This window comes from Scyliorhinus canicula, chromosome 18 (genome assembly GCF_902713615.1).
Source record: "Scyliorhinus canicula chromosome 18, sScyCan1.1, whole genome shotgun sequence".
In the NCBI taxonomy this organism is placed as follows: Eukaryota; Metazoa; Chordata; class Chondrichthyes; order Carcharhiniformes; family Scyliorhinidae; genus Scyliorhinus; species Scyliorhinus canicula.
The window spans coordinates 30,539,218-30,562,969 of NC_052163.1; the positions used below are offsets into that span (position 1 = coordinate 30,539,218).

Here is a 23,752-nt window from a genome sequence, read left to right on the forward strand (position 1 = left end):
CACAGAGAAAATATACCCTGAAATATTCACAAAGTGATGTTATTATGCAAATGTACCTAAAAAATAGAATTTTGAATTCCCATCTTACGATTGTAAAAACAAATACAAAACTGTTTCAGAACTGACACTCCTGACTGGGAGTGTACAGTAAGGGAAACACAGAGTGCAGCAAGGAGCGAATGTGTTGCTGCCTTTTCTACCCTTTTTCATCCTCCGGTAGCTGGTGAGTGTTTGTCTTTAATCTCCAGGCTGGGAGACTTGCTATTACTTTAGCTGCGTAAATTAGTAACTAAATGACTAATGAAATAAACAAGGTGAGACAGACATGGCAGGGATGGTTGGTGGGCCATCACTGCTCCAAAGTTGCAATCTAGAACAACCATTTCTGCTGTCGGGGTTTGAGGATTGAGCAGCTTCAGATCAGAGTTGCTGAGTTGGAATCTGAGTTGCAGACATTGCAGATCGTCAGGGAGAGGGCGAGCTAACTTTCCAGGACGTAGTCACAACTTTTGGGTTAGGAAGAACTTCAGAGTTGGTCAGGAGAGTGTGACGATGAGCCAGGTGGGTGTAGGAATCCAATAGGGAGTTCAGGAGGAGCCCCCAGTCCTCGATTTAGACCAACAGGTTTGAGTTGCTGCTACCTGTGTGGATGAGAAGTGCTGGAGGGTCGGAGTGTTTGAGGAGTTAGGGCCCAAAATTAAATGCAGAACATCAAAGGTAATGATCCCCGCATTGTTGCCTCGTCACGTAGCAATTGGCATAGAGTCAAGAAGAGTTAAAAGCATTGCTCAAAGATTGGTGTAAGAAGAAGGGAAAACAAGTATATTTTTTCTAATGGGAGAAAACGGCATGATGGCACAGTGGTTAGCACTGCTGCCTCACAGCACCAGGGACCCGGGTTCAATTCCACCCTCGGATGACTGTATGGAGTTTGCACTTTCGCCTCGTGTCTGCATGGGTTTCCTCCGGGTGCTCCGGTTTTCTCCCATAGTCCAAAGGTTTGGTGGATTGGCCATGGTAAATTGCCCTTAGTGTCCAAAAGGTTAGGTAGGGCTACATGGATAGGGTGGGGGAGTGGGCCTGGCTGGGGTGCTCTTTCAGAGGGTCGGTGCAAAGACGATGGGCCGAATGGCCTCCTTATGCTTTGTGGCGATTCTATGGGAAATCAAAATGCCTTTGTGTTTATGGAGGGCTGGTGAGAGGAAAGATTAAAGCTGTTTGAACAGACACCTCCTGCCCATAGCGTAGGGATAAAGCTACATTAAAATTGGAAAATGTGGGAAAATGCAGGTTGGGCAGCACCTGTGGACAGAAAAACAGCCAAAGGTCCGTTAACATCTCAGGCCAATAGACCTTTCGTCAAAACTGGGAAAAGTTAGAGATGTAATGGGTTTTGAACAAAGGTTGGGTGCGGCAACGACAAAAGGGAAACCTGAAAAAAGCTCAAATATGTGAGAGATTGAATGACAGAGAGGTCTTCCAGGGCAAAGGGGATGGGATGGGTAATGGGTAGGAAAAGAAAAAAACAAAATAAAAGATGTGCCTGGAGCACATGTGCTACTCTCTGAAAGTCAAAATAAAAGAACAGACAAAATATACAAAGGAAGGAAACAAGGGGGACAGAGGGTGGGATTTTCTGCCCCCCCCCAGTTTGTTTGCTTACAGCAGAGGCAGCTTGCGATTAGCAGCTGGCAGGATCTGCCGCTCTCGCCAATGTCTACGGTTCCTGAGGGGGAGGGGGGAGAGGGGGGGGGGGGGGTTGCCTTTGGCGGAACCGGGAGATCCCGCTGCAGGAAGTGCCTGAAAATCCCGCCCTAGGTTTATGGCCAGGATTTTTTTGATATGCCCGTGGTGAATATTGACAGAACAAGGGATGATCGTGTTTTGACTGTGGCAAACACAGTAGATTAGGGTTAAAATTGAGAATGGATTGTCATTCTGTTTGGAGCACTGTGCTGAGGACATCCATCCCTCAAGAAATGGGTGAACTAACAGCAGCAATCAATGAGAAATGCATCTAGTTTTGTGCGTAAGAACTCCTGAAGGTCACTAATAAGGAGCTTCAGATAAATCAGAAAGTTACGATTTAATTCTGCTTGGATTTGGGTTTAGCAATCCTACTGTGTGGGAATATATTGTATCATCAGCAATGCAATAGCCAAATGCTGCACAGACCTGAATGATGTACATGTGCACAGACAAGGGCAGCAGTTACAGGTACTAGATCAACAATGTTTCATTTTGTAAACCAAATGAACAGAACTTCCAACCTCTACCATACCCAGTCCTCAAAGCAAAAGATCTCGGGTGTGAAATTCATTCTCCGCAGAGGCCGAGCACCGGTTCGTCCGAAAGTGATGTTCACCGGGAACTTCCAATGGGTTTTGTGCAGCATTCCATCGGGAAAAGGGTGCTGCCGGGGTTCCCTACGAAGGCACAGGAAGGCTTTGACATGGCGCTGTTCTGATGTCACACGGCCCAATGCTAATTTTGACACCAGGACATCAAATTTGGACCCCACAGGCCCAGGCAACAAATTTGTCAATCAGTCACCAACCAGCGAACGTTAAGATGCGGGTTAGAACTTGCACTAACTTTTCTTAAAGAGTCAGGTGCGCAAATTGCAGGTGAGATACTATTTATGAACTTCTGACCTTGTGAAGTGTCCGCACATACTCTGGAATTTTTTTAGGAGGAGCTGTGGTTAGTTTGTGATGGTCCACAGACCCATCAAATGATTGTGAGTGGGAGATTATCTACACAATGGTTGTGTGGTCATAATAAGTTGTTCCTTCTGTGATCTCTTTTGTCAATGTCCCAATATTTATTTTCATAAGTTTAGAAGTTGTGAAGTTGCTGTTACTGATACTTTAGTGGCCTGTTTGGCTGACAGTTTTATAAGGTTATAGAAACATCAGTTTTCTTTTGCCAAAGCCTTATGAACGCAGGTGTAAATTCTCATCCTCCCCAACCGCGTGTTTCTCAGTGGCGCACCGGCACTGGCATCAGGATGCTCCGTTCCCACCACTGGGCAATGGGATTTCCCATCGTAGCCACCTCACGCCGCCGGGAAACAGATGGGTGGGGGTGAGCTGACGGCGGAATGGAGAATCCCACCTGCAGAGAATTCACCCTGAGGCCTTGTGAAAGCAGTTTCACACGCACCCATAAGTACTGTAGAATTCAATGGTTCTGTACATAGTGTACACATATTGAATGGGGATAGAAGGGCCATTCGTTGTCAAGGATGGTATGTAGGGCCACAGGGGCGGGTGGGGGGGGGTCATAGGTTGGCATGGAGGGGTGATGGGAGACATGAGTAAAACATTTTGAACTTGTCTTTCAAAAAGTTTGCAAATCCAGACTATAAAGCAAAAATGGAATGGCAGGGGTGGGGGGGGGGGGGGGGGGGGAGGGTGGGGGGGGGGGGGTGCTTTGTGATTCGCATTGCACCTGAGCTATGGTTGTGGGGGAAAGTACAACTTGTCATGCAACAAAACGTCTGGTTAAAATATTTGAACAAGTCAAGATATAAGAAAGAAGTCTAATCTGTGTTCTCTTGACATTTTGGGGGTGGGGGGGACAGGTCAAAATGAAAATGATGAAATACCAGCGTATTGGCTCTTGGTCACCTACATTGTGCCGAACCATTTTCACTCCAACTGTGAAGGATGGAATTAAATCAGGAAAGGACCTGAAGTAGTTCCAATATTTGTGAAACGAGGTGGTGCTAAAGCAGAAAGGCAAAAATAAATGCCAGTGATGAGCTTGTTCACAAGCTGATAAGTGGGACAGTAAGTTGCAATGAAGAAATAAGAACTTTACAAATGGTTATAGATAGGTTAGGAGTGTGGGCCAAAATGTTGGAGAGAGCGTTTGACGTGGACAAGTGTGAGGTCATGCATTTTGGTCGGAAAAATGGAAAGGCAACTTGTTATCTAAATGGGGAGAGACATTGGAGTGCTGCGTTGCACAGGGATCTGGGGCCCTCGTTCATGGGTCACAGAAAACTTGCATATAGGCAATAAAGACAGTGGATGGAATGTTGGCATTTCTAGCAAAAGGAATTGAGTATAAAAGGTACGGAAGTGTTGTTGCAACAATGCAAAGCATTGGTGAGACCGCACCAAGAGTATTATGCACAGTTTTGGTCCCCTTATTTGAGGAAAGATGTAGTGGTATTGGAGGCAGTTCAGAGGAGGCTCACTGGACTGATTCCAGAGATATGGGGCGCGATTCTCCGCTCCCCACGCCGGGTGGGAGAATTGCGGGAGGGCCGGGCGAATCACGCCACACCGCCCTGGCACCCCCTGCGATTCTCCCCCCCCCCCACCCCGTCCAAAATGGCGTGTCGCGTTTTGCGACATGCCGCTCGAAGAATCACCGCTCGGCATTTTTTACGGCGACCGCCGATTCTCCGGCCCGGATGGGCCGAGCGGCCTGACAAACCTGACCGGTTCACGCTGGCGCCAACCACACCGGGTCGCTGCCGGCGTGAACAGCACGCGACAGGTAAGTGTGGGGCCTGTGGGGGGCGGAGGGAGGATCGAGCACCACAGGCGTGCTCATGAGGTGACTGGCCCGCGATTGGTGCCCACCGATTGTCGGGCCGGCGTCTCTAAGAGACGCACTCTTTTCCCTCCGCCGCCCTGCAAGATCAAGCCGCCATGTCTTGCGGGGCAGTGGCGGGGAACCGCGCATGCGTGGGTTCCCGCTGGCCAACCTGCACATGCGTGGCTGACGGCACTTAGGTGCCGCCGTCCATGTCATTCTTGGCACGCCGCTTTGACGTAAGTGTCAAGGCCTGGCGCCCGAGATTTGCGCACCGCCGCTCCTAGTCCCTGTGGGGGGGGGGGGGGGGGGGGGGGAATAGGGGGCGATTTCACTCCGGCGTCGGCTGTTTCTCTCCGTTTCGGAGAATTGCGCCCATGGAGTTCGTCGTATGAAGAGAGATTGAACAATTACAGAAGAATGAGGGGAGATCAAATTGAGGTATACAAGATGATAAAAGGTATAAAGTAGACATGGCGTAGATGCTTCCTCTTGTGGGGCATTCTAAAACGAGAGGTCAAAGTCTTAGGATAAGCCTCAAATTTAAAACGGAGTTGAGGGGAGACTACTTCTCCCAAAGGGTTGTGAATCTGTGGAATCTGCTGGGACACTGAGTAAATTTAAGGAGGATTTAGATTTTTAATTGATGATAGGTTGAAGGGCTATGGAGAATGGGCAGCACGGTGGAGTTAAGGCCAGCATGAGATCAGTCATAATCGAATGGCGGAGCAGACATGATGGGCCAAATGGTCTAATTCTGCTCTTATATCTTATGAACTTATGATACTAACAGTAAATATGACATGACTCGAAGGGCTGAATGGCTTCCTCCTGTATCTATTTTCTATGTTTCTATGGTGCTAAATGAGTGCATCTGCCTTCTTTCCTTGGTTTTGTAAATGTTGTTTATGTAAACACTATTTCATAGTGATTCCATTACAGTGGAATGTGTTGTTTTTAATTATCTGGCAGCTGCTCTGGAGGAAATGTAGAACCCAGGAAGCAGAAAATGCTGGAAATGTTTTAAACTTCTCCAGTTTCCACAAGGAACGATTGAAGCATGTTCACTTCTAAACAATGCGAACAGTGGAAAAAATACAGGTATTAAAAAAATGACCTGAAGTGTCTCACAATATTGCGATACTGGACTTAAGATCATTTAATTTTAGGGTAAGACATTTCATAGAAATAGAATTTACAGTGCAGAAGCAGGTAATTCAGCCCATCGAGTCTGCACCAGCTCCTGGAAAGAGCACCCTACCCAAGGTTAACACCTCCACCCTATCCCCATAACCCATAACCCAGTAACCCCACCCAACACTAAGGGCAGTTTTGGACACTACGGGCAATTTAGCATGTCCAATCCACCTAACTTGCACATCTTTGGACTGTGGGAGGAAACCGGAGCACCCAGAGGAAACCCACGCACACACGGGGAGGATGTGCAGACTCCGCACAGACAGTGACCCAAGCCAGAATCGAACCTGGGACCCTGGAGCTGTGAAGCGATTGTGCTATCCACAATGCTACCGTGCTGCCCACAATAATCTTTATTGTCGCAAGTAAGCTTGAATTAACACTGCAATTAAGTTACTGTGAAAAGCTCCTAGTCGTCACATTCCGGTACACTGAGGGAGAATTCAGAATGTCCAATTTACCGAACAGCATGTCTTTCAGGACTTGTGGGAGGAAACCAGAGCACCTGGAGGAAACCCATACAGAAACAGGGAGAACATGCAGACTCCGCATAGACAGTGACCCAAGCCAGGAATCGAACCTGGGACCTTGGCGCTGTGAAGCAACAATGTTAACCATCGTGCTACCGTGCTGTCCTGACATGAGTCAGGAGACGTGAGTAATTAATCCAGGCTGAAGACTTTGTAGATGCCATCTTTCAGATGACTGTGGCTTCACAGCGCCAGGGACCAGAGTTTGAAACCCGGCTTGGGTCACTGCCTGTGAGGAGTCTGAACGTTCTCCTCGTGTCTGTGTGGGTTTCCTTCGGGTCCCCCGGTTTCCTCCTACAAATCCTGAAGATGTGCTTGTTAGGTGAATTGGACATTCTGAATTCTCCCTCTGTGTACCCGAACAGGCGCCGGGGTGTGGCAACTAGGGGCTTTTCACAGTAACTTCATTGCATTGTTAATATAAGCCTACTTGTGACACTAATAATGATTATTATTATGAAATATTTCACAAAGGTCAAGCTGTGTAAGTCTAAAAGGCTTCCTGGTGCAGTTAGAAGAAGATCTGGGAATTAATTCACTCTCCTGACCAACATTCATTTTTCGTCTGGGGTGCCTGGGTGGCACTGCCAGGGGCATTGCCATGTTGCCAGGCTGGCAGTGCCAAGGTACCCGTGTGCCAGGTTGGCACTACCAGGGGTCAGGCCCGGGCAGGCCTTGCCAATTGGAGGGGGAGGGGTGGCGAGGGGGATTCCTTGGGGTCCTTACAAGGTTGGGATGGTGAAGGGGGAGGCAGAAAGCGGGGGGGCGGGGTGGGGTTGAAACGGGGGGGGGGGGGGATCGGGGCAGCCGATCTTTGAACACCTGTTGCCAGCATAAAATCTCTCTTAAGTGCTGCCTCGGCAGAGGGAAACTCTCTGAGGCAAAAAAAAACCTGGCAAAGTGCCGTTGAATTGCAGGATGATTCTCGGTGCTGCAGCCACCGAGAACAGTCCACTGAATCGTGTCCAATATCTCTTTGCAGCCATTTTCTTCCCTCCTAATTGCATTCATTGCAATGCGGTTTTGTGTCATCAGCAAACCGCGATCTCTGTCACTTTCTCTAAATTATTAATATAGGTTTGAAATAGCTGAGGTGCCAGCTCTATTCTTCCAGCACTCTTCGAGATGCAGCCTGTGAAATTGAAAATGCTCCATTTATCCATACTCTCTGCTTCCTGTCCATTAACTATCCTTTATCCATGCTAGTATATCACCTCCAACTCTAGAATCCCTTATCCTGTGTAGTTACCTGTTTTTGTGGCACCTTATTGAATGCCTTGCCAAATATACCACTGGTTCCCCCTTATCTACCCTCCAGGATACATGCTATAAAAGCTCCAATAAATTTGTCGAACAGGATTTCCATTTCATAAAAGCACGTTTACTTGTTCTAATTATACCATACTTTGTCTTTCCGTTGATTAAAATCCAGATCATTCATTGGGCTTACGGATCCCATATTTCTGACTGGTAAATATCACAAATGATGTTAGCAAATGCAGCCAAAGCAAAAGATCAGCCGGCTGTTTCTGAGGAAATAAAGAACAAATAAATTGTTGACTTCAAGAAAAATTTTGTAGAAATAACTAGAAAGGTTGTTGAAGGAATATTTATGGTCCCTATTTTAAAGAATTTTTTTTAACGTAAGTCAGACGAGTGAAAGGGAAGATGTCACACTTGATGATTTGGTGGCGGAGATGGGGGGGGGGGGGCGGGATTTGCGGCTGTGCAGTGTCTACTGTCATTGAGAACTATTACTGACGCTTTACAGAAGGAGCTCTGTGTTGAATCGAATAATTACTCCACTTAACCTTGAATTTTTGGTTTGAATAGTTGCACCTTAAAAGAAATACAGTTAGACAGACATGGTTAACTATGATAATTTACCTGCCTCACGGGGCCAAGGACCAGGGTTCAGTCCGGGCCCTGGGTCACTGTCCGTGTGGAGTTTGCACATTCTCCCCATGTCTGCGTGGGTCTCACCCCCACAACCCAAAGATGTGCAGGGTAGGTGGACTGGCCACGCTAAATTGCCCCTTAATTGTAAAAAAAGACTACGATAATTTACTGCTGTCTAACATGTTATTTATTTATTTATAGGTGAGAAAGGTGATAGAGGGCCACGAGGATCATATGGCAAAAATGGAAAATCAGGACTTCCTGGAACACGGGGTCCGGAAGGTTTGAAAGGTGCCAAAGGACAAATAGGAAAGTTTGGAGAGCCATGCAAAATGTACTATGCTGCTTTCTCTGTTGGTCGAAAGAAGGAGCTACATAGTAACAATTACTACCAGACATTGGTGTTTGATACCACGTACGTTAACCTGTATGATCAATTTAATATGTTCACAGGGAGGTTTTACTGCTACATCCCAGGCATTTATCACTTTATCCTCAATGTGCACACCTGGAACCAGAAGGAGACCTACATGCACATCATGAAGAATGACGAGGAGCTTGTCATTCTCTATGCTCAGCCCAGTGACCGTAGCATCATGCAAAGTCAGAGCATCATGGTGGATCTGAAACAGGACGACGAAGTCTGGGTTCGTTTGTTTAAAGGAGAACGGGAGAACGCCATCTTCAGTGATGGCTTTGATACTTACATCACCTTTAACGGCTACTTGATTAAACCAAACAGTGAGAATTGAATTGAAATAAGCAACATTTCATTTAATATGGGGCTGCCATTGGGGAACGATAAGGAAGTTTATCGAAGGGAAACTCCAAGTTTCTGTTTCTAAAGTTGTTTCATGTCTCTTGATTTACAGTTGCTAAGTTCCTCTTAACCCCATTTTTCGTTGTGTGCAACTGCCCTTTCCCAAAGCACAGAGACTTGAATTCATTCCAGTGGCTATTTCTTCTTTTCAGCATCTCTTCAGTGGTATCATGGGGCTGTCAGAATCATCTCTGCTGTGCTGTGCAGTTCTGTTCATTCAGTGAAGCCTCAGATCTCCCCTTCATTGTGAAGAGCAAGTGTGCGGTTTCCTGGTCCTGCCGTTAAAATCTGTGTGATCAGTCCGGTGACATTTTACTACACCCACTCGAGCAACCTGCTTTTATAACCTACATGTCCAATTAGTATTGTGCTGTCAAAATGTGAGACAACGAGGAGATTAGTGAGTTACCGTCCTTAATTATATGAATGCAATACACAAGAATCTTAACAGTGAATCTTGTGGGATGAGATCACCGCTATTATGGCAATGTTGCTGGCAACAGGAGGCAAGTTTAAACTAACCCATGGCGCAAGCTATCATTCTCCTTTTGCTCTCCATTCAATTTTACTCAGTCTTTAAGGACCTAACTGTAAATTATGGCTCAATTTCCGTACGCAAACTGTGGAGGTGTGCCTGAAGGAACTTTATTCTTTTCTAATGTTCTGAATTAGCACGTGAATGTAGGGTCTAAAATCCCTGGAGATTCCCATTAAGAAACAGCTTGTTTGTCAGTCTTTCTGTCAGCTCTTTTTGTTACAAAGCTATTCGCTTATTAGCTGGAAAAGTTGTGGCCATGAAATGAAATGAATTATATTAATTTATCAAACTTGATATCTACATCAGCAAAACCGCCCAGCATTTAAGCTTAGATTTTCCAATTTTCACAGGTGAAAATAAGCATCGCTTGGTCAAAACTAACTCGAAATCAGAGTGAGGAACCATTACCAGATCCTTGTCTATTTACTGTTCATGAAAGGAGGGTGATTGTAACTTCTGGGACCCAGTTAACTGCTTCAACTTGGTGGGCAGCAGAGTGAACCTGAGGGCGGCATGGTGACAGAGTGGTTAGCACTGCTACCTCACGGCACAGAGTACCTGAGTTCGATACCGGCCCCGGGTCACTGTCCATGCGGAGTTTGCACATTCTCACCGTGCAAGATGTGCAGGGCAGGTAGACTGGTCACACTAAATTGCCCCTTAATTGGAAAAAAAAGAATTGGGTACTCTAAATTAATTATTATTTTGTTTAAAAAGCAGAGTGAACCTTGCTAAATTATGGACATACATGTTATCATGATGCATAGCCTATTTTGTAACATTCAAGCTGGTAATTATTTTGTGTAGCTCTTGTTATGTAGTTCACATAGAGGTCCTGTACTCCAACCTAAGCTCTCGTGTGTCTCACTTCCCTTGGCACAAGTTCCACTGCGTCATCTGAAAGTAGGACCAGCTGTTGAACTCCTTCCAGGTGTTGGGAAGCTCCAAAGAAGTTCATTGCCTTGAAAAGCCACAAGAGCTGGCCTTTTAAATACCGCAAAATCACTCAATTTCCAGCCTTAGAATGGACACACTCTCAATCACAGGGATTTACAAAGCCAGGGACCAGCCTATTTGATATTTTGAGGCTGGTTACAGAATTACAAGTTAGGTTTCACACACTAAAAGCTGGGCTACTATTCCTGTACCTTCTGATGTCTAGTCAAGGTTATTCCCGATTGGAAAATGAAGACTAGAGTAATGCTACTGTAACAGAATAAACATGCAACATTTGCATGAGCAAACAACATTAATCAAACTATAATTTTCCTACTATATTTTTGTGATATGATGGGCAAGTAAAATTATGGTTGAGTAAAATGGGACCTTATCCTACTTTAGTCATAAGTATCTATCCCTGTTATGGCCAGTCCCTTTCGCCGGGATGTTAATTGGACGATAGATTGCAGCATATGTTGCCTGCAATTATATTGATTTCCACTTTGACCATGGCTTTACCTCCGCTTGAATTCCTTAACAAATTTATATCCAATTCTAACTTGTCACATGCTGTTTATGCCAAACATAACCCCAAATTATACAATACAAAACTATATTTGTTTAAGGCTTCTTTTCATAACCTGCCGAATATTTTCAATAAATTACAAAAGTCAGGGATGTTATTTGTCTTCTGGAATCTAATAGCCATCTTTGAGTGGACTGGTTTAAACTAAACAAATAAACACCAACACATTGATTGCACAGTATGTGAACACCTATTGTGAAAATGAGGATGATTTATGCCATTACTGGGGACAGAGCATGCTCTATTTTGGAAACCAGTTGGTCAAGATCCAAATGTAGCATAAGCATGCGGCAGATTAAAGGACTCTCTGCTTGATCTCAACAATCTTTCTTTATCTGCAGAAGAGCACAACCTTCTGCATCTGGCCGAAACTGCTCGGAATAATTTCAAATAGGACCCTTGGAGCTAGCACAGAAGAAGGAGTCTTTAATCACATTTGGACTGTTTTTGAATTGGTACCATACTTTCCAGGTGCACTACCTGTGATGAGGCATATAAGCCATTGAGCTGGGTCAATGCCAACCTTAAAGGACTTAAAAATTGAGTCAGGCTAAATTCTGGCTCTTCTTTCAAACTGTGGGCGTGTGACTGAAGGAATTTCCTTCTGTTTCTAATATTGTAAATTAGCTGGAGAAAGTCATCATGGAAAGTGACACTGGGATGCATTCTCACAAATCTGAGTTTGAACTTGGGATCTTCCTGACTTGTATCAGGCAGTAGCCTATCACTGAGCCATGTGGGGGAATTCAACTTCCAGTTTTTAAAAAAGAAATTTCGAGCATCCAATTTTTTTTTTCCAATTAAGGGGCAATTTAGTGTGGCCAATCCACCTAACCTGCACCCCTGGGGGGGGGGGGGGGGGGGGGGGGGGGGGGGTGAAACCCACGCAGACACGGGGAGAATGTGCAATCTCCACCGGGACAGTGACCCAGGACTGGGATTCGAACTGGGGTCCTCAGTGCCGTAGTCCCAGTGCTAACCACTGCGCCACTTGCCACCCCCAACTTCCAGTTTTTAAAGTATTGACATCATATATAACATACAACATAACATAACTGGCTTCAGTAAGCGATTTGAGTTTCAATGATCTGAATTGTGACCATCTGAGTATAAACGTTGTTTCCTGAAATCGATCTCAATCTCTTCATAAACTTTCCATTGTCTTTTCAATATCAAAACAATCAAATGTGACTGGGCAGGGCTTCCCCTGCAGGCATCTGCTGGCTGTCTCCAATGGAGGGGGTCAGACCCCCCATTGCATGGCAAACAGTTACTCAATGTGATTTGTGCTAGAGCGGCCAATTGAACAGACTTGCTGCCCAACTAAGGATGGTGGGTGGAAGGCACACCAAAGGCCATGCAGCTTGAAAGCAGCAGCAGGGTCCTGTGGCAGGTAAATAAGGGAGAACAGATGAGGTATGAATTAGGAACAGGAGTAGGCTCTAGGCCCCAATCCCGCCATTCAACAAGATCATAGTTGATGTGATAGTAACCTTGACTCCACATTCCTGCCTACCCTCGCTAACCTTTCATCCCCTGGCTGATCAAAAATCTACCTACCTCTGCCTTAAAAATATTAAAAGATGTTTCTTCTTCCGCCTTTTGCAGAAGAGTTCCCTCTAAGAGAAAAAGGTTCTCCTCATCTCTGACTTAAATGGGCAGCTCTTTATTTTTAAGCAATGACCCCTTCGTTCTAGATTCTCCCACAAGAGGAAACATTTTCTCCTTTTTTTTTGAGAGGGCGCTTTAAAATGGAGGTGTCCTCTCTCCAACTGTTTCTGTGGTAGCTCGAGGCAATGCCATGTAGACATCATTAACGAAGAACAAAGTGTTTATGGGCAACTAAAAAGGGTAATCTATACACAGGCACAGACTTTCTATATATGTGTTCACATTCCGGCTCCTGGGTTTGCACTGACCAGAGCCCCGCTCCTCAGCAGCAACGCTACCACACCCCTTCCCGCTTAAGAATGACATATGTACAAACAAGCCATCTACAATAAATATATGCAATATAAGGCTGAGGAAAGAAAAGGGAACAGAGTCCGAAGCAGTCCATCACAGCATTAATGTATTGGGATGTTTCCTGGGTCTCATCAACAGCCTTAATCCCTCAACAGGCTCCTCCAACTTGGAGGTAACAACTTGTCATCCTTAGCAGAATGCCCCTGAGAGTCAACCAACCCTGCATGGTTATTCCCTTCTGTAGCTTGTTTCCGGATCATCAATGGAGTCGCCCCAAGATTCCTTGATCTCCTTTATTCCGACTCCACAACAGGGGCACTGGTGCTGCCTGCCGGCTCCAACGGTTCCAGGATTGGTGTTGTGGTTCCCTGGCTTCTCACGCGGTCAACATGTTTCCGAACTGTTCTACCATCCACTATGTGCAAGACTGGGCCTGACTTGGACACAATTTGGCCTGGTAATCATAGTAGGCCAGAGGCAAAGTTTCTGACAAGGACCAGGTCGCCCACTTGAGATGATCTGGCCCTCTTTTTGTGAAGTGTGCTGTTTCCTGTGGGAGGTCTGCCGTACCTCCACCATCCCTGCCAAACTTTGGAAAACCACGTCCAACTGGGCCCAGAAATAATTCTGCCAGCGTGACATCCATAATGTCCATAATGGCATGCGGTGTGGGCGGGGGCTATTGTATTATACGACAGAAACGTTGGCCAACCTAAAGTGTAGTGGTCTGGTGGACTGCTCTTCATAGCTACCTTGAACACAGCTCACCCCGCTAATCTGTTTACGGCATTGTGATGGGGGGGGGGGGGGGGGGGGGCTGCTGTGGTATGGCGAATTCCATTCATTCTGAAAAAATGCTGAAAGTCCTCACCAGTGAAGGAGTGTCTGTTTGACACTATTACTTTGGGGACACTGTGTGAAGCAAACAGCCACTACAAAGCCTTTGCTGTGGCCGCCATTGCTATTGTTCCCATCTCTTGGACCTCCAGCCACTTTGAATGGACGTCGACCAAAATGAGGAACATCTTGCCCTTGAAGGGACTGGCAAAGTTCACATGTATCCTCATTCATGGACGTCCAGGCCACCCCCCAGGGTGGAGGTTGGCTGCAGCGGGCAGTGTTTGCTGTGTACTGGCAAGGGTTGTACTGGCGCACCATGGGCGGGATTTACTGACCAACCCACCGCATGATTTTCGGTGGCGGAGGCGGACAGTCAGCGGGATTTTCTAGTCAACGTTGGTTAGGTTTGCTTGCACCCGCACAATAGGCCCCAAACCAGTCACATGGATGGCTCGGGCACACCCCTTAAAGGGGCCACACTGCCACAGTTTCACAATGTAATTTAAAAATGGCCATTGCAGTCAGGCCCTCACAACTGTAGAGTCAGGTTTGGGGGATCCACTCTGTGAGGTGACCCGTGGCTGCTTCTGCACCCAAGTAGGAACAGAGGGTCTCCAGGTCATCTGGAGCACTTTCCCCGCCACCCCACTACCGCCTGCTCTCAGGCAAATTGATGGGTAGCACTACTGTGGTACCTCACCCACTATCCTGCCCCTTCTCTGGGCAAATGGCCAGAGTAATCTAGGGAACTGGCATGCAGGCCACTTCCCTCCTCCTGTGCTCGTCTCCTCCTTTCCTGGCCCTGGTGGGAGGGAAAAGCCAAGTTAGCCGTCTCCACAATGCAATATCATCCAATATCATTTCCATAGCAGTGCCAGAGTTTCTATTTCCCCACTTTTCCACAGTCTCAGAAATGTTATGACAAAGGCCAGGATTTTCTGACCCCATCACGTTGGGACCCAACTGCAGAAGAATCGGCAGCCCAGCCAAAAGACCGGATGGGCGGGGCCAGAACATCGCACCCACAGTTTCTAATTGCTTCAGAAATTATTCCACTCCTTTAGTATTTGTCTTTATTCGATATTGCCATATTGTGATACTGCTGTACTCTCGTTACGCAATATAATCAAATTGAATTAGCATAGATGATGGAACCTTACCATATTTTTACCCTAAGGTATCCGACTGAAAACCAGCGTGTAGCTCTCCAGCTGCACAGACTAGTTTTCTCTCCAGATCTTCAGCTTCTTCGAGAAGAAACAATGAGTGGGTGAGGTTTATCCCATCACTCTGGCGGGGTGGGGCGAGTCCTGATAAAGCCAGCAAGGCCGGCTCCACAGACTCAGTTCACTTCCTTCAACAACTACACAGTGATTGAGGTGCCATCCTTAAAGTGGAATTCTCCCCGACCCTCACCATGGAGGTATCGGGGGGCTCCACCCCCACCAGGACAATCATCGGGGGTTCCCCCCTCCTCTGCACTATCATCGAAGACCCCCCACCACCACGGAAATATCACTGGCGTTTCCCCCCCTCCCTCACTTCCGACTACTAATGTTTCCTCCCCCTCTCACCTGCCACTTCCTCCCATGCCTGCAGGTTCCCCTCACTGCCCACCACACATAACTGGAACCCCTCCACATGGGACTCCCACAAGGAACTGGCCCTGACACTGCCAAATGGAACACTGTGCAAACCCCACAGTGCCAAACTGGATGTGCCAATCTGACAGTGCCAACCAGCATTGGGGGAAGTGCCAGGGCACTCACTGCCTGGGCATTTCCCTCTCCCCTGGGGGCTTTACTTATCTTTGTGCCCCTGGTGAGGAACCCCCTCAACTGAATCTCGTCTTTAAAAACCTATTGTAATCTTCGCTGACGTAAATATTCAGGGAGGGGGGGAATAATGTGGCCGGGGAGGGGGGGTTGGGGTGCTGGCTAATGATATTAAAATTAATTGAAATCAATTAAAATGAGGTTCTTGCCCTTTGCGGGTGTGAGCCTTCTAACGTCACCGGCGGGGGTGGGGAAAATGGGGAAGCGCGATCTCTCCAGAGAGATTCGCGTTTCCTGATTCTCTCTTGGTTTTTCACCCTCGTCGCCTAACTCTCTGACGCGGACGCAGGCTGAAAATCGCCCCCAAGATATCAACATTGCTGCTGCCATTGCTCATTGTTTATATAACATCTGATAGTTATACTGCGCCTTTAGCATAATAAAACATCCCGAGCCATTTCACAAGAGACAGAACCTGACATGAGGCACGTGAGGAGATACTCGGGCAAAGGATCAGAAACCTGGTCAAAGAGGTAGGTTTTAAGGAGCCTCTTAAAGAAGGAAACAGAGGTAACAGAGTGGAGGGGTTAATGGAAGGAATTCCAGAGCTAAGGGACCAGGCAACTGATAAAAAGGCCACTGGTGTTGGACCAAATAAATCAGGAATGCCCAAAAGGTCCAAGTGAGAAGAGTGCAGACATCCCCGCGGCCTAGCAGGAAAGAGGAGATTACAGAAATTGGGGAGGGGAGTGACAATGGAGGGATTTTAAAACAAGGGTGAGAACTTTGAAATTAAGGTGTTGCTTAGCCAGGTGCCAATGAAAGTCAGCTAGCACAGGGGTAATGGGTGAACAGGACTTGGGACAAGTAAGGACACAGGTGGCAGAGTATTGGATGACAGCATATTTGCAGTAGATAGAGTAAGTGAATCAACTGTGCTTAGGAATAGTCAAGTTGCATTCTTTTGCCCTTGGTTGTATTCCCATAGAAAAAAGAACAAAGAAAATTACAGCACAGGAACAGGCCCTTCCGCCCTGCAAGCCTGCACCGACTATGCTGCCCGTCTGAACTAAGGCCCTCTACTGTTCAGGGCACCATATCACTCTATTCCCATCCTATTCATGCATTTATCAAGGCGCCCCTTAAAAGAGCAAAGAAAGAAGTTCTGCAGATCTAATTTCTGTGAATATTTGTGATTACTGTAGCATTAAAACTGCTTTTCTAAAAAATCATTGGTTGAAAATGGTCAATTTAGAGTAGACCGTTTAAAATATGGAATTATGTTAAGGAGAATGGGTTGGTATCACAGTGATCACATTGAAGGAAAAGCAAAATGCTGTGGAGCCTGGAAAACTGAAATAAAGACAGAAAAGTCTGGAAATACTTAGCAGGTGAGGCATGTGGAGAGAGAAACAGACGTGCCGGGGAGAATTTGGAACAAAACTAATAGGAAGAATTTGAGTTGGTTGGGAGCCTAAATGTTTTGAAATTTAACTGTGAATGACCAGCTTTCTTACATCTTGGGAAACTCGGCAGCTACAGATGTACAGCGTGCCTTTTTGTTTATCTACTGTATGTCTGTCTTAGCAACCTCCTGCAGTTAGACGCCATCGCCCTTTGGTCTCCTAGCAACCACTCCTCGAGACCACCATCCTATCGTGGGGCGCTGGGACCCCCAGATTGACCCCATGATTATTTTCCTTTGTGGATTTCTCCCCTACTCTGCATTAACACCTCCCACTCCCCCAGGACCCACCTTGTGTGGTCTCCAATGATCTACACCCAAACCAACTGGAAGCCAAACCTGTCAAATCAGTGTTGTTGCACGATGCACACTGCGGTGTACAATGCCATAGTGTGTGGGGGCAGCTCCTACATCAGAGTTCCCATACCTCACTGACTTTCACCTCTTGTCCCCCACCGCACCAACCCTGGCCAAAACCTCACTGGTCCTGGTGGATGTATTTCAGATCGATGACGTTTTGTCATGATTGAACAAAATGTTGCTGACCTAAAATGGTCACGTTGGCAGGCTTTTGTCAACATTGTCCAATCGCGATGTCACAACTGGAACTGTGCGCCACTTCCCCTTTCAGTCTTTTTGCTGATTCCCAAGCAATTACAATTACAATTCAAAGCGCCAACGGCAAGCATGGCAAACACATTCAATTTAGCGGCAGGGGAAGATTTTCATTGATCAAACCCACATTCAGCTGACAATGCTGCATCTATGGGCAGCCTGTTAAAGGGGCTCCTGGACAAACAGGGAGGCTCTGCATCATGTCCACAACTATCCTGCCCAGCCCCATTACTATTAACATAAGACTTGAAAGTACAAAGGTGGCACCAACGATTTTCATTTGTAAATATTAAGCATTACATTGGTTTCATTTTATTCATGTTAGCATTAGCCTTATTAGGTGAGACTGGCTTCGGCGGAGAGCTAAATGTACACCTCGTGATTGGCACGCATTTATGGCTACAGAGGAGTTAGGGACATTTCCTTTAGTGTGGAAGAAACAGTGTTGCCTTTTTTTTGTTCACTCTTTATTGGATGTTCATGTTAGTGTCCAGTGTTGTATTTAGCAGTCTGTGGGGCATGGCTGAACGTGCAAGCTCAGCTGGATCTCCCTTCCATGCACTGTAACTGATATTGTCATAGGTCACTCTCAGCTGGCTCAGATGGACATACTTTCGGACAGTACTGACACTGCCCTTAAGGCATTTATTGTGTCCCCACCAACCACAACTAGGATGCCAGACCTTTCCTACTTCACTCTTTCATGGCCCCGACCCCATCTTCTGTCTTCCCTGGATCCCTCTTCCACACCTCCGTGCCAACTGAACCCACTCCACTGAACCCCCGCCATTACTGACTCCCGCTTGCCGGGGGCTGGGCCTCCATGCAAGCTGCCATTCTCCCATACTCCTCCCTTGTGCCTTAGAGTTAAACAAGGAAAATTACTGGCCTCACCGATAACTGCAGAAAACCAACTGATGCACGCAGCCTTGATACGATTGTGAACCAGATGCCACAAGATTCTCTTGCACCATTGACCTCATCCTGAAAGTAGGATGTAATTGATAAAAGTTTTTACCTTATTGAGTATGAATTGCACGCAAATCTATTACAAGTATCAATGCGCCACAGGCTGGCGTATCGCTTGACATGCTATAAACATGCCACTGACATTATCGCTGCATCTCATCCCGATTGGGAAATCGACATTTCACATCTTGGCGAATTAAATCGCCACATGCTACCCTTCCCACTCTCGTGGGCTCCATAAAATCCACCCCCCTCTCTTTGTGTACCTCTCAATGGATGCTGTCTGACCTGCTGAGTAATTCTAGCGTTTCCTGTTTTATGAATCAAATTGTAAGGGCGAATTCCTATGAATTGAACATCATGCTGATCCATTTCAGAACATTGCCCTCTCAACCAAGACGCTAATGTTGAAAGCAGTGATGAAGGTCTCCCTTCCTGCTGGCAGTCAAAAGCGACAACTGAAATCATTTCCACTTCCAGTAGACTTGAGTTTTTAACCAGAAAATCCGCTCACGTCAACATTTATTTAAAAAAGATCTCTGTGAACAATGCAGAAGAAAATCTGTTTGTTCTAATTTTGGCGTGCTTATTCAAACCGGATGCTGAAGTGAGTTTCAAGTTAGATTCTGCATTGGAGGTTATGCTTGGGCAAAAGCTTTGTTAAATGGGGCTTTAGAATGTTCATTTATGGCTGGAGTTCTCTGGCGATCGGGATTCTCTGTTCCGGCCCTGGCAAGCCACGGGATTGAGAATCCCGTCACCAGCGAACGGCAGGCCGTCGAAAAAGGCACGGCTGGGGGACCCCAGAATCTAGCCCCTATGTTTTCATTGGCTCGCAACTTTTTTTGTGTGATTATAGTGTAGCACAACTCTCCAGAAAGAAAATAAAGCAAAGTACAGAGGATGCTGGAAATCTGATATAAAAACAGAAAATATGGGGTAGACTCAGCAGGTTTGGCAGCATCTGCGGAGAGAGAAAAACACCGGGGTACGTTTTCCCGTCCGGCACGCTGCGGAAGTCGGCACGGGCAGCACGGAAAATGTCACCAACCATTTAAAGGTCATTGACCTCAGGGCAGGAATTTCCAGTCATGGGGCGGACGCAACCGGAAAGTTCCGTTCACTGTGTTTCTCTCTCCAGAGAGAATTATGGTTGCGATGATTGCGGCATATGCACCTGGCTTCCAAAACATGCCAATTGTTTCTGATTTTGTGGGATCACTGTGGACCTTGTGCTAGTGTGTAACCTTATTGCCTTGTATTGCCTAGGATCTGTAATCTCATAAAAGAAAATGTGATATTTAAACTGTGTGGTGGTATGAATGGGAGCACTGCCATTGGTGCAGAGCATTGGTCTCCCATTGGCTCTGGCTGGTCATGTGCCTCTCGTTTGATTGGCTGGGACTAGTCATGTGACTGCTCACCAATTGGTCGAGAGGCGGGGTATAAGTACCCAGAGTTCCCGGCGGTCGGCCTTTCTCTGTAGTCGACCACCGGGCTAACAACTAGCTGATTAAAGCCAAAGTTTGGATCTTCATTGTGCCTCGTGTCCAATTGATGGTACATCAAACTGCAGCATTCTGCAATATAAAATGGATTTTAAAGTCATTGCTGGAATCTCAACTGACCAGCTTGCTGGTTGGTCAAGGACAGAATATAAATATTGCTTTGTGGTATGTACCGAGAACTTTATACAACAATAAAGATTCTTCATTTTCATGTATTAATCAAAAACCATTCAAGTCATTTGTAAAGACTGAAAAAATAGTTTGGAAAGCGAAAGATGTTCTTTTACCAGGCAAAATCTTTCTGTTTTGTATCACAATATCATCTTTTAATTACTGGTATATGTCTAATATTTGTAATTTTGCATGTATGTTTGAAGTGTGAATAAACCTATCATTCACTTTGGTCACTTTGATAATATATTTGCATTTACATTGGTAAGGGTTGTGAACAGAATGCTACATTAATTTGACTGTTCACTACTATAAGTGTGACCAAACCACCCAAAGGCTATGTGATCTGCAGAGTGCCAAATAATAAAGGGCAGGAATCTCCCATCTGGAATTATGTCCGTTGGTGGGAGCGGTGATGGGGAGTGTTGCCAGCTGCCAGATTGTCCAGCCCCCACCTCATTGATTATGGATCTGGAGGTTTAGAGCTGTATTCCATCGCATGCCAGGGTTGATTGCTTCTGTCCACCTCGGCATATCTGGCTACCCATATTGATAAAGCGCCCAGCGTCACCGACCCACATTGAAAAAATAAGATGGAGCACCTCGATGACACTGAAGCTGGAAGATCCACCTGATAGATGTTCCCTCCACTCACCACTGTGGTTTTGCAGGGTTGCTGACGGTCTCTATCCTGAGCTCCGGAGGCAGCCGCAGGCCCCAACGGCCTGCCGTTTGCTGGAGGCAGGGTTTTATCTTCCTGCCGCTTGACAATGGGATTTCTGGTTGCAACCACCCCATGGACGTGTGGGCGTGCCAGCGAGAAAAGTGAATTGCACCAACCGGAGAACACATTGGGCTGGACTCTGCGCTTCAGAATCGAAGCGTTGGCGTCGGGACTGAATCGGTGGGGTTCTGTGAGCAATTCATGATCCGTTAATGGGCTAACACCGGCAGTTAATTGGCCAGGATCTGGATTGCCACTCGAGAGGCTGACAAGTTGCAGCTGCATATTAGTGCTTCACTCCACACACACACTCATCCCAGCCAACAAAATGGCAACACGAAAATCAGCACCCTGATTTGCAGATGCAGAACTCAAGACCCCGCTGGATGCCGTGACGGAGAAGTGGGTTACCCTGTACTCCAGGGTGGGTGGGAGACTGCCTCCCACCACCATATACTGAGCCTGGGCGTAGGTGGCAGAGGCCATGGGTGCCGTGGACCCCATTGTCAGGATTGGCCAGAAGTGCCAAAAGAAGCTGCGAAACCTCCTCAGGACGGCCATGATGAGTAAGCAGCACCGTGCCCCTGGGACGAACCTCTGTTCATAATCAGTTACCCGCTACCCACCCCACTCAGAGAGTAACCTCTGGACCTGGACATGGGGCGTCCCGGCGATGGCAGTTAACCCTGCTGCCCAAGCATTTTTGTGGGCTCGATCCATATTGAACCTGATATATTGTGCTGACCGGGCGTACAGGGTGCCATTACTGCGCGGATGCACATGTGCACCGAGGTCTGCAGGATCCCAGATAGGTCCCCACTCGGCATTTGGAAGGACCCTGTGGCGTAAACGTTCAGGCCGACTGTCACCTTGACGGCCACCAGGAGTGGATGTCTTCTCCCACAGCCCCGCGGTCAGGTGCACCATGTCCACCTGGTCAGCGGGAACTGTCGACGGCTTGCCCAGTCCGGCAGGCCCTCAAATGACAGTGCTGCCGGTACACACAAGGCTTGATGCGGCGTCTCCTTCCCTCCTCCTCTTCGGCCTATTAAGCAGCCAGCTCTCCATCCTCACTGGCTGGCTCCTGTTCCTCTGGGACAGGCTCCACCTCTGCAGGGTCCTCCCTGTGCAGCTCCCTCTCATACAGCCTCAGTGCAGCCCCCAGGTCTGTGACGGCTGGGATGAAGGCCATCATTCCTGGTTGGTTTCCGAAGTCCATTATTTGCTGGGGGTGAAAGGCAGTCGTATTAGCATGGTACATACCCCCATGTCCAACCGGGTCCAATGGGCTACACGGTGGCCCCAGCCTACACTGCATTCCCTGCCTCAGCATGCTCCCCTTTTCCTCCTCCATCCTCACTCCCACTCCCAGCCGCTCCCCCTGGCACTCTGCCCTCTGCACTGCACCCCTGGCCTTGTCCTCTGGCCCCAACACCGATCCCTGCTGGCAGGGGTATTGGTGGCTGCCACTACCCATGCGAGCAGTACACTGTAGGGGCCTCTGTGGGCGTTTCCCTTGGGTGGTCCACAAGATGCCCTGCTGGCGGGCGGAGCCCGGTTGTAGGGTGAGTTTGGTGGAGTGGAGGGAAGGGGGTGGAGGGCTGGGGTGGTGAGGGCACCCATGTGGCCGGTGTCACTCTGCACAACCAGTGGCCACAGTGGGTGGTATGTGGGGTGCGCAGCAAGGTGGCTGCCTTGCAGGCCGCAACAATGGTGGTCCGTGCCTGGACATCCTGGTCCCGGGTAGATCACCCCAATCCAAGGCCCATTCCCTGGTCGCCCCCTCTGCTACTCCCTCCAGGCTTTTGCAGACCCCCCCCTCAAAACGAGCCCTGCCAGCGGCTGGACCAGCAGCCCATGGTCGCCCCTCTGGGAACATGTTCTACTCCTCCATCTCCCTCAGCATCCACGACGCCTGTTTCCCGATTTTTAAAATCACAGTGAACCACACCATCGAATCTCCGCGCCCGGCAGAGACGGAGCATCGCAGAGGCCCCGGAAAATATCGGGTCGGGCCCGTTAATGATATTCCAACAGTGTTTACTGCACATGCGGAGTAAAATGTATTGACTCCGCTGTCGAGGCGCCTGAGCATGTCATTCCGTTGGGTGCCCGGCACCAGCCACGGGTTTTAGCTCACGCATGGTTCTCCGCTCAATCGTGTTTCGTGATTTTGCTGTCATTAGCTAAAGAATCCCGGCCATTGTGTTTTACACAAGTTCAAGCTGCAAGTCCTCGGGGGAGCTAGTAAAGGTGCAGTGCTGCAGTCATGAGGCCACCTTAGCTTAAACGACATTATTAGGGTCGTAAAGAAGAGCTCCATTTTTGGACGTAATTTCTTTGCAATTTATATATTCTGCATTGCATGCAGAAGGATCTAGGTAGGTATGATTCAAAACTTGAAAATTCATCTAAGTGTATCAGAACACCCATTAAATCATGATGGAAAATCTAAAATGCATCAAGCAGCCCATCATTAAAATGCATTCAATTTAACTTTATTGCATCTCTAATCAGGAATTATGGCTGGTATGTAGGACTGGATACATGGGAACTCAAAAGATATTTTTGAATAATGGCAAAGATTAAATACTGCAGAAAGAGGATTAATTATCTGCCGGCTTCGGTAATGTTCACTTTATTTTAATTCAATTGAGCTG

The 23,752-nt window shown here is 47.3% G+C and overlaps 1 protein-coding gene across 2 annotated transcripts in view; it reads left to right on the top strand.

The window, feature by feature from the left end:
- Nucleotides 1–9,664, top strand: part of c1qtnf1 (C1q and TNF related 1) — a 50,889-nt gene extending 41,225 nt beyond the window's left edge. For both annotated transcript variants that reach the window (XM_038776859.1, XM_038776860.1), the window contains exon 3: nucleotides 8,379–9,664. In XM_038776859.1, coding sequence (XP_038632787.1) covers nucleotides 8,379–8,929 — 551 coding nt within the window. In that variant the 3' untranslated portion in view covers nucleotides 8,930–9,664. The remainder of the gene's footprint in view (nucleotides 1–8,378) is intronic.
- Nucleotides 9,665–23,752: the final 14,088 nt, after the last annotated feature.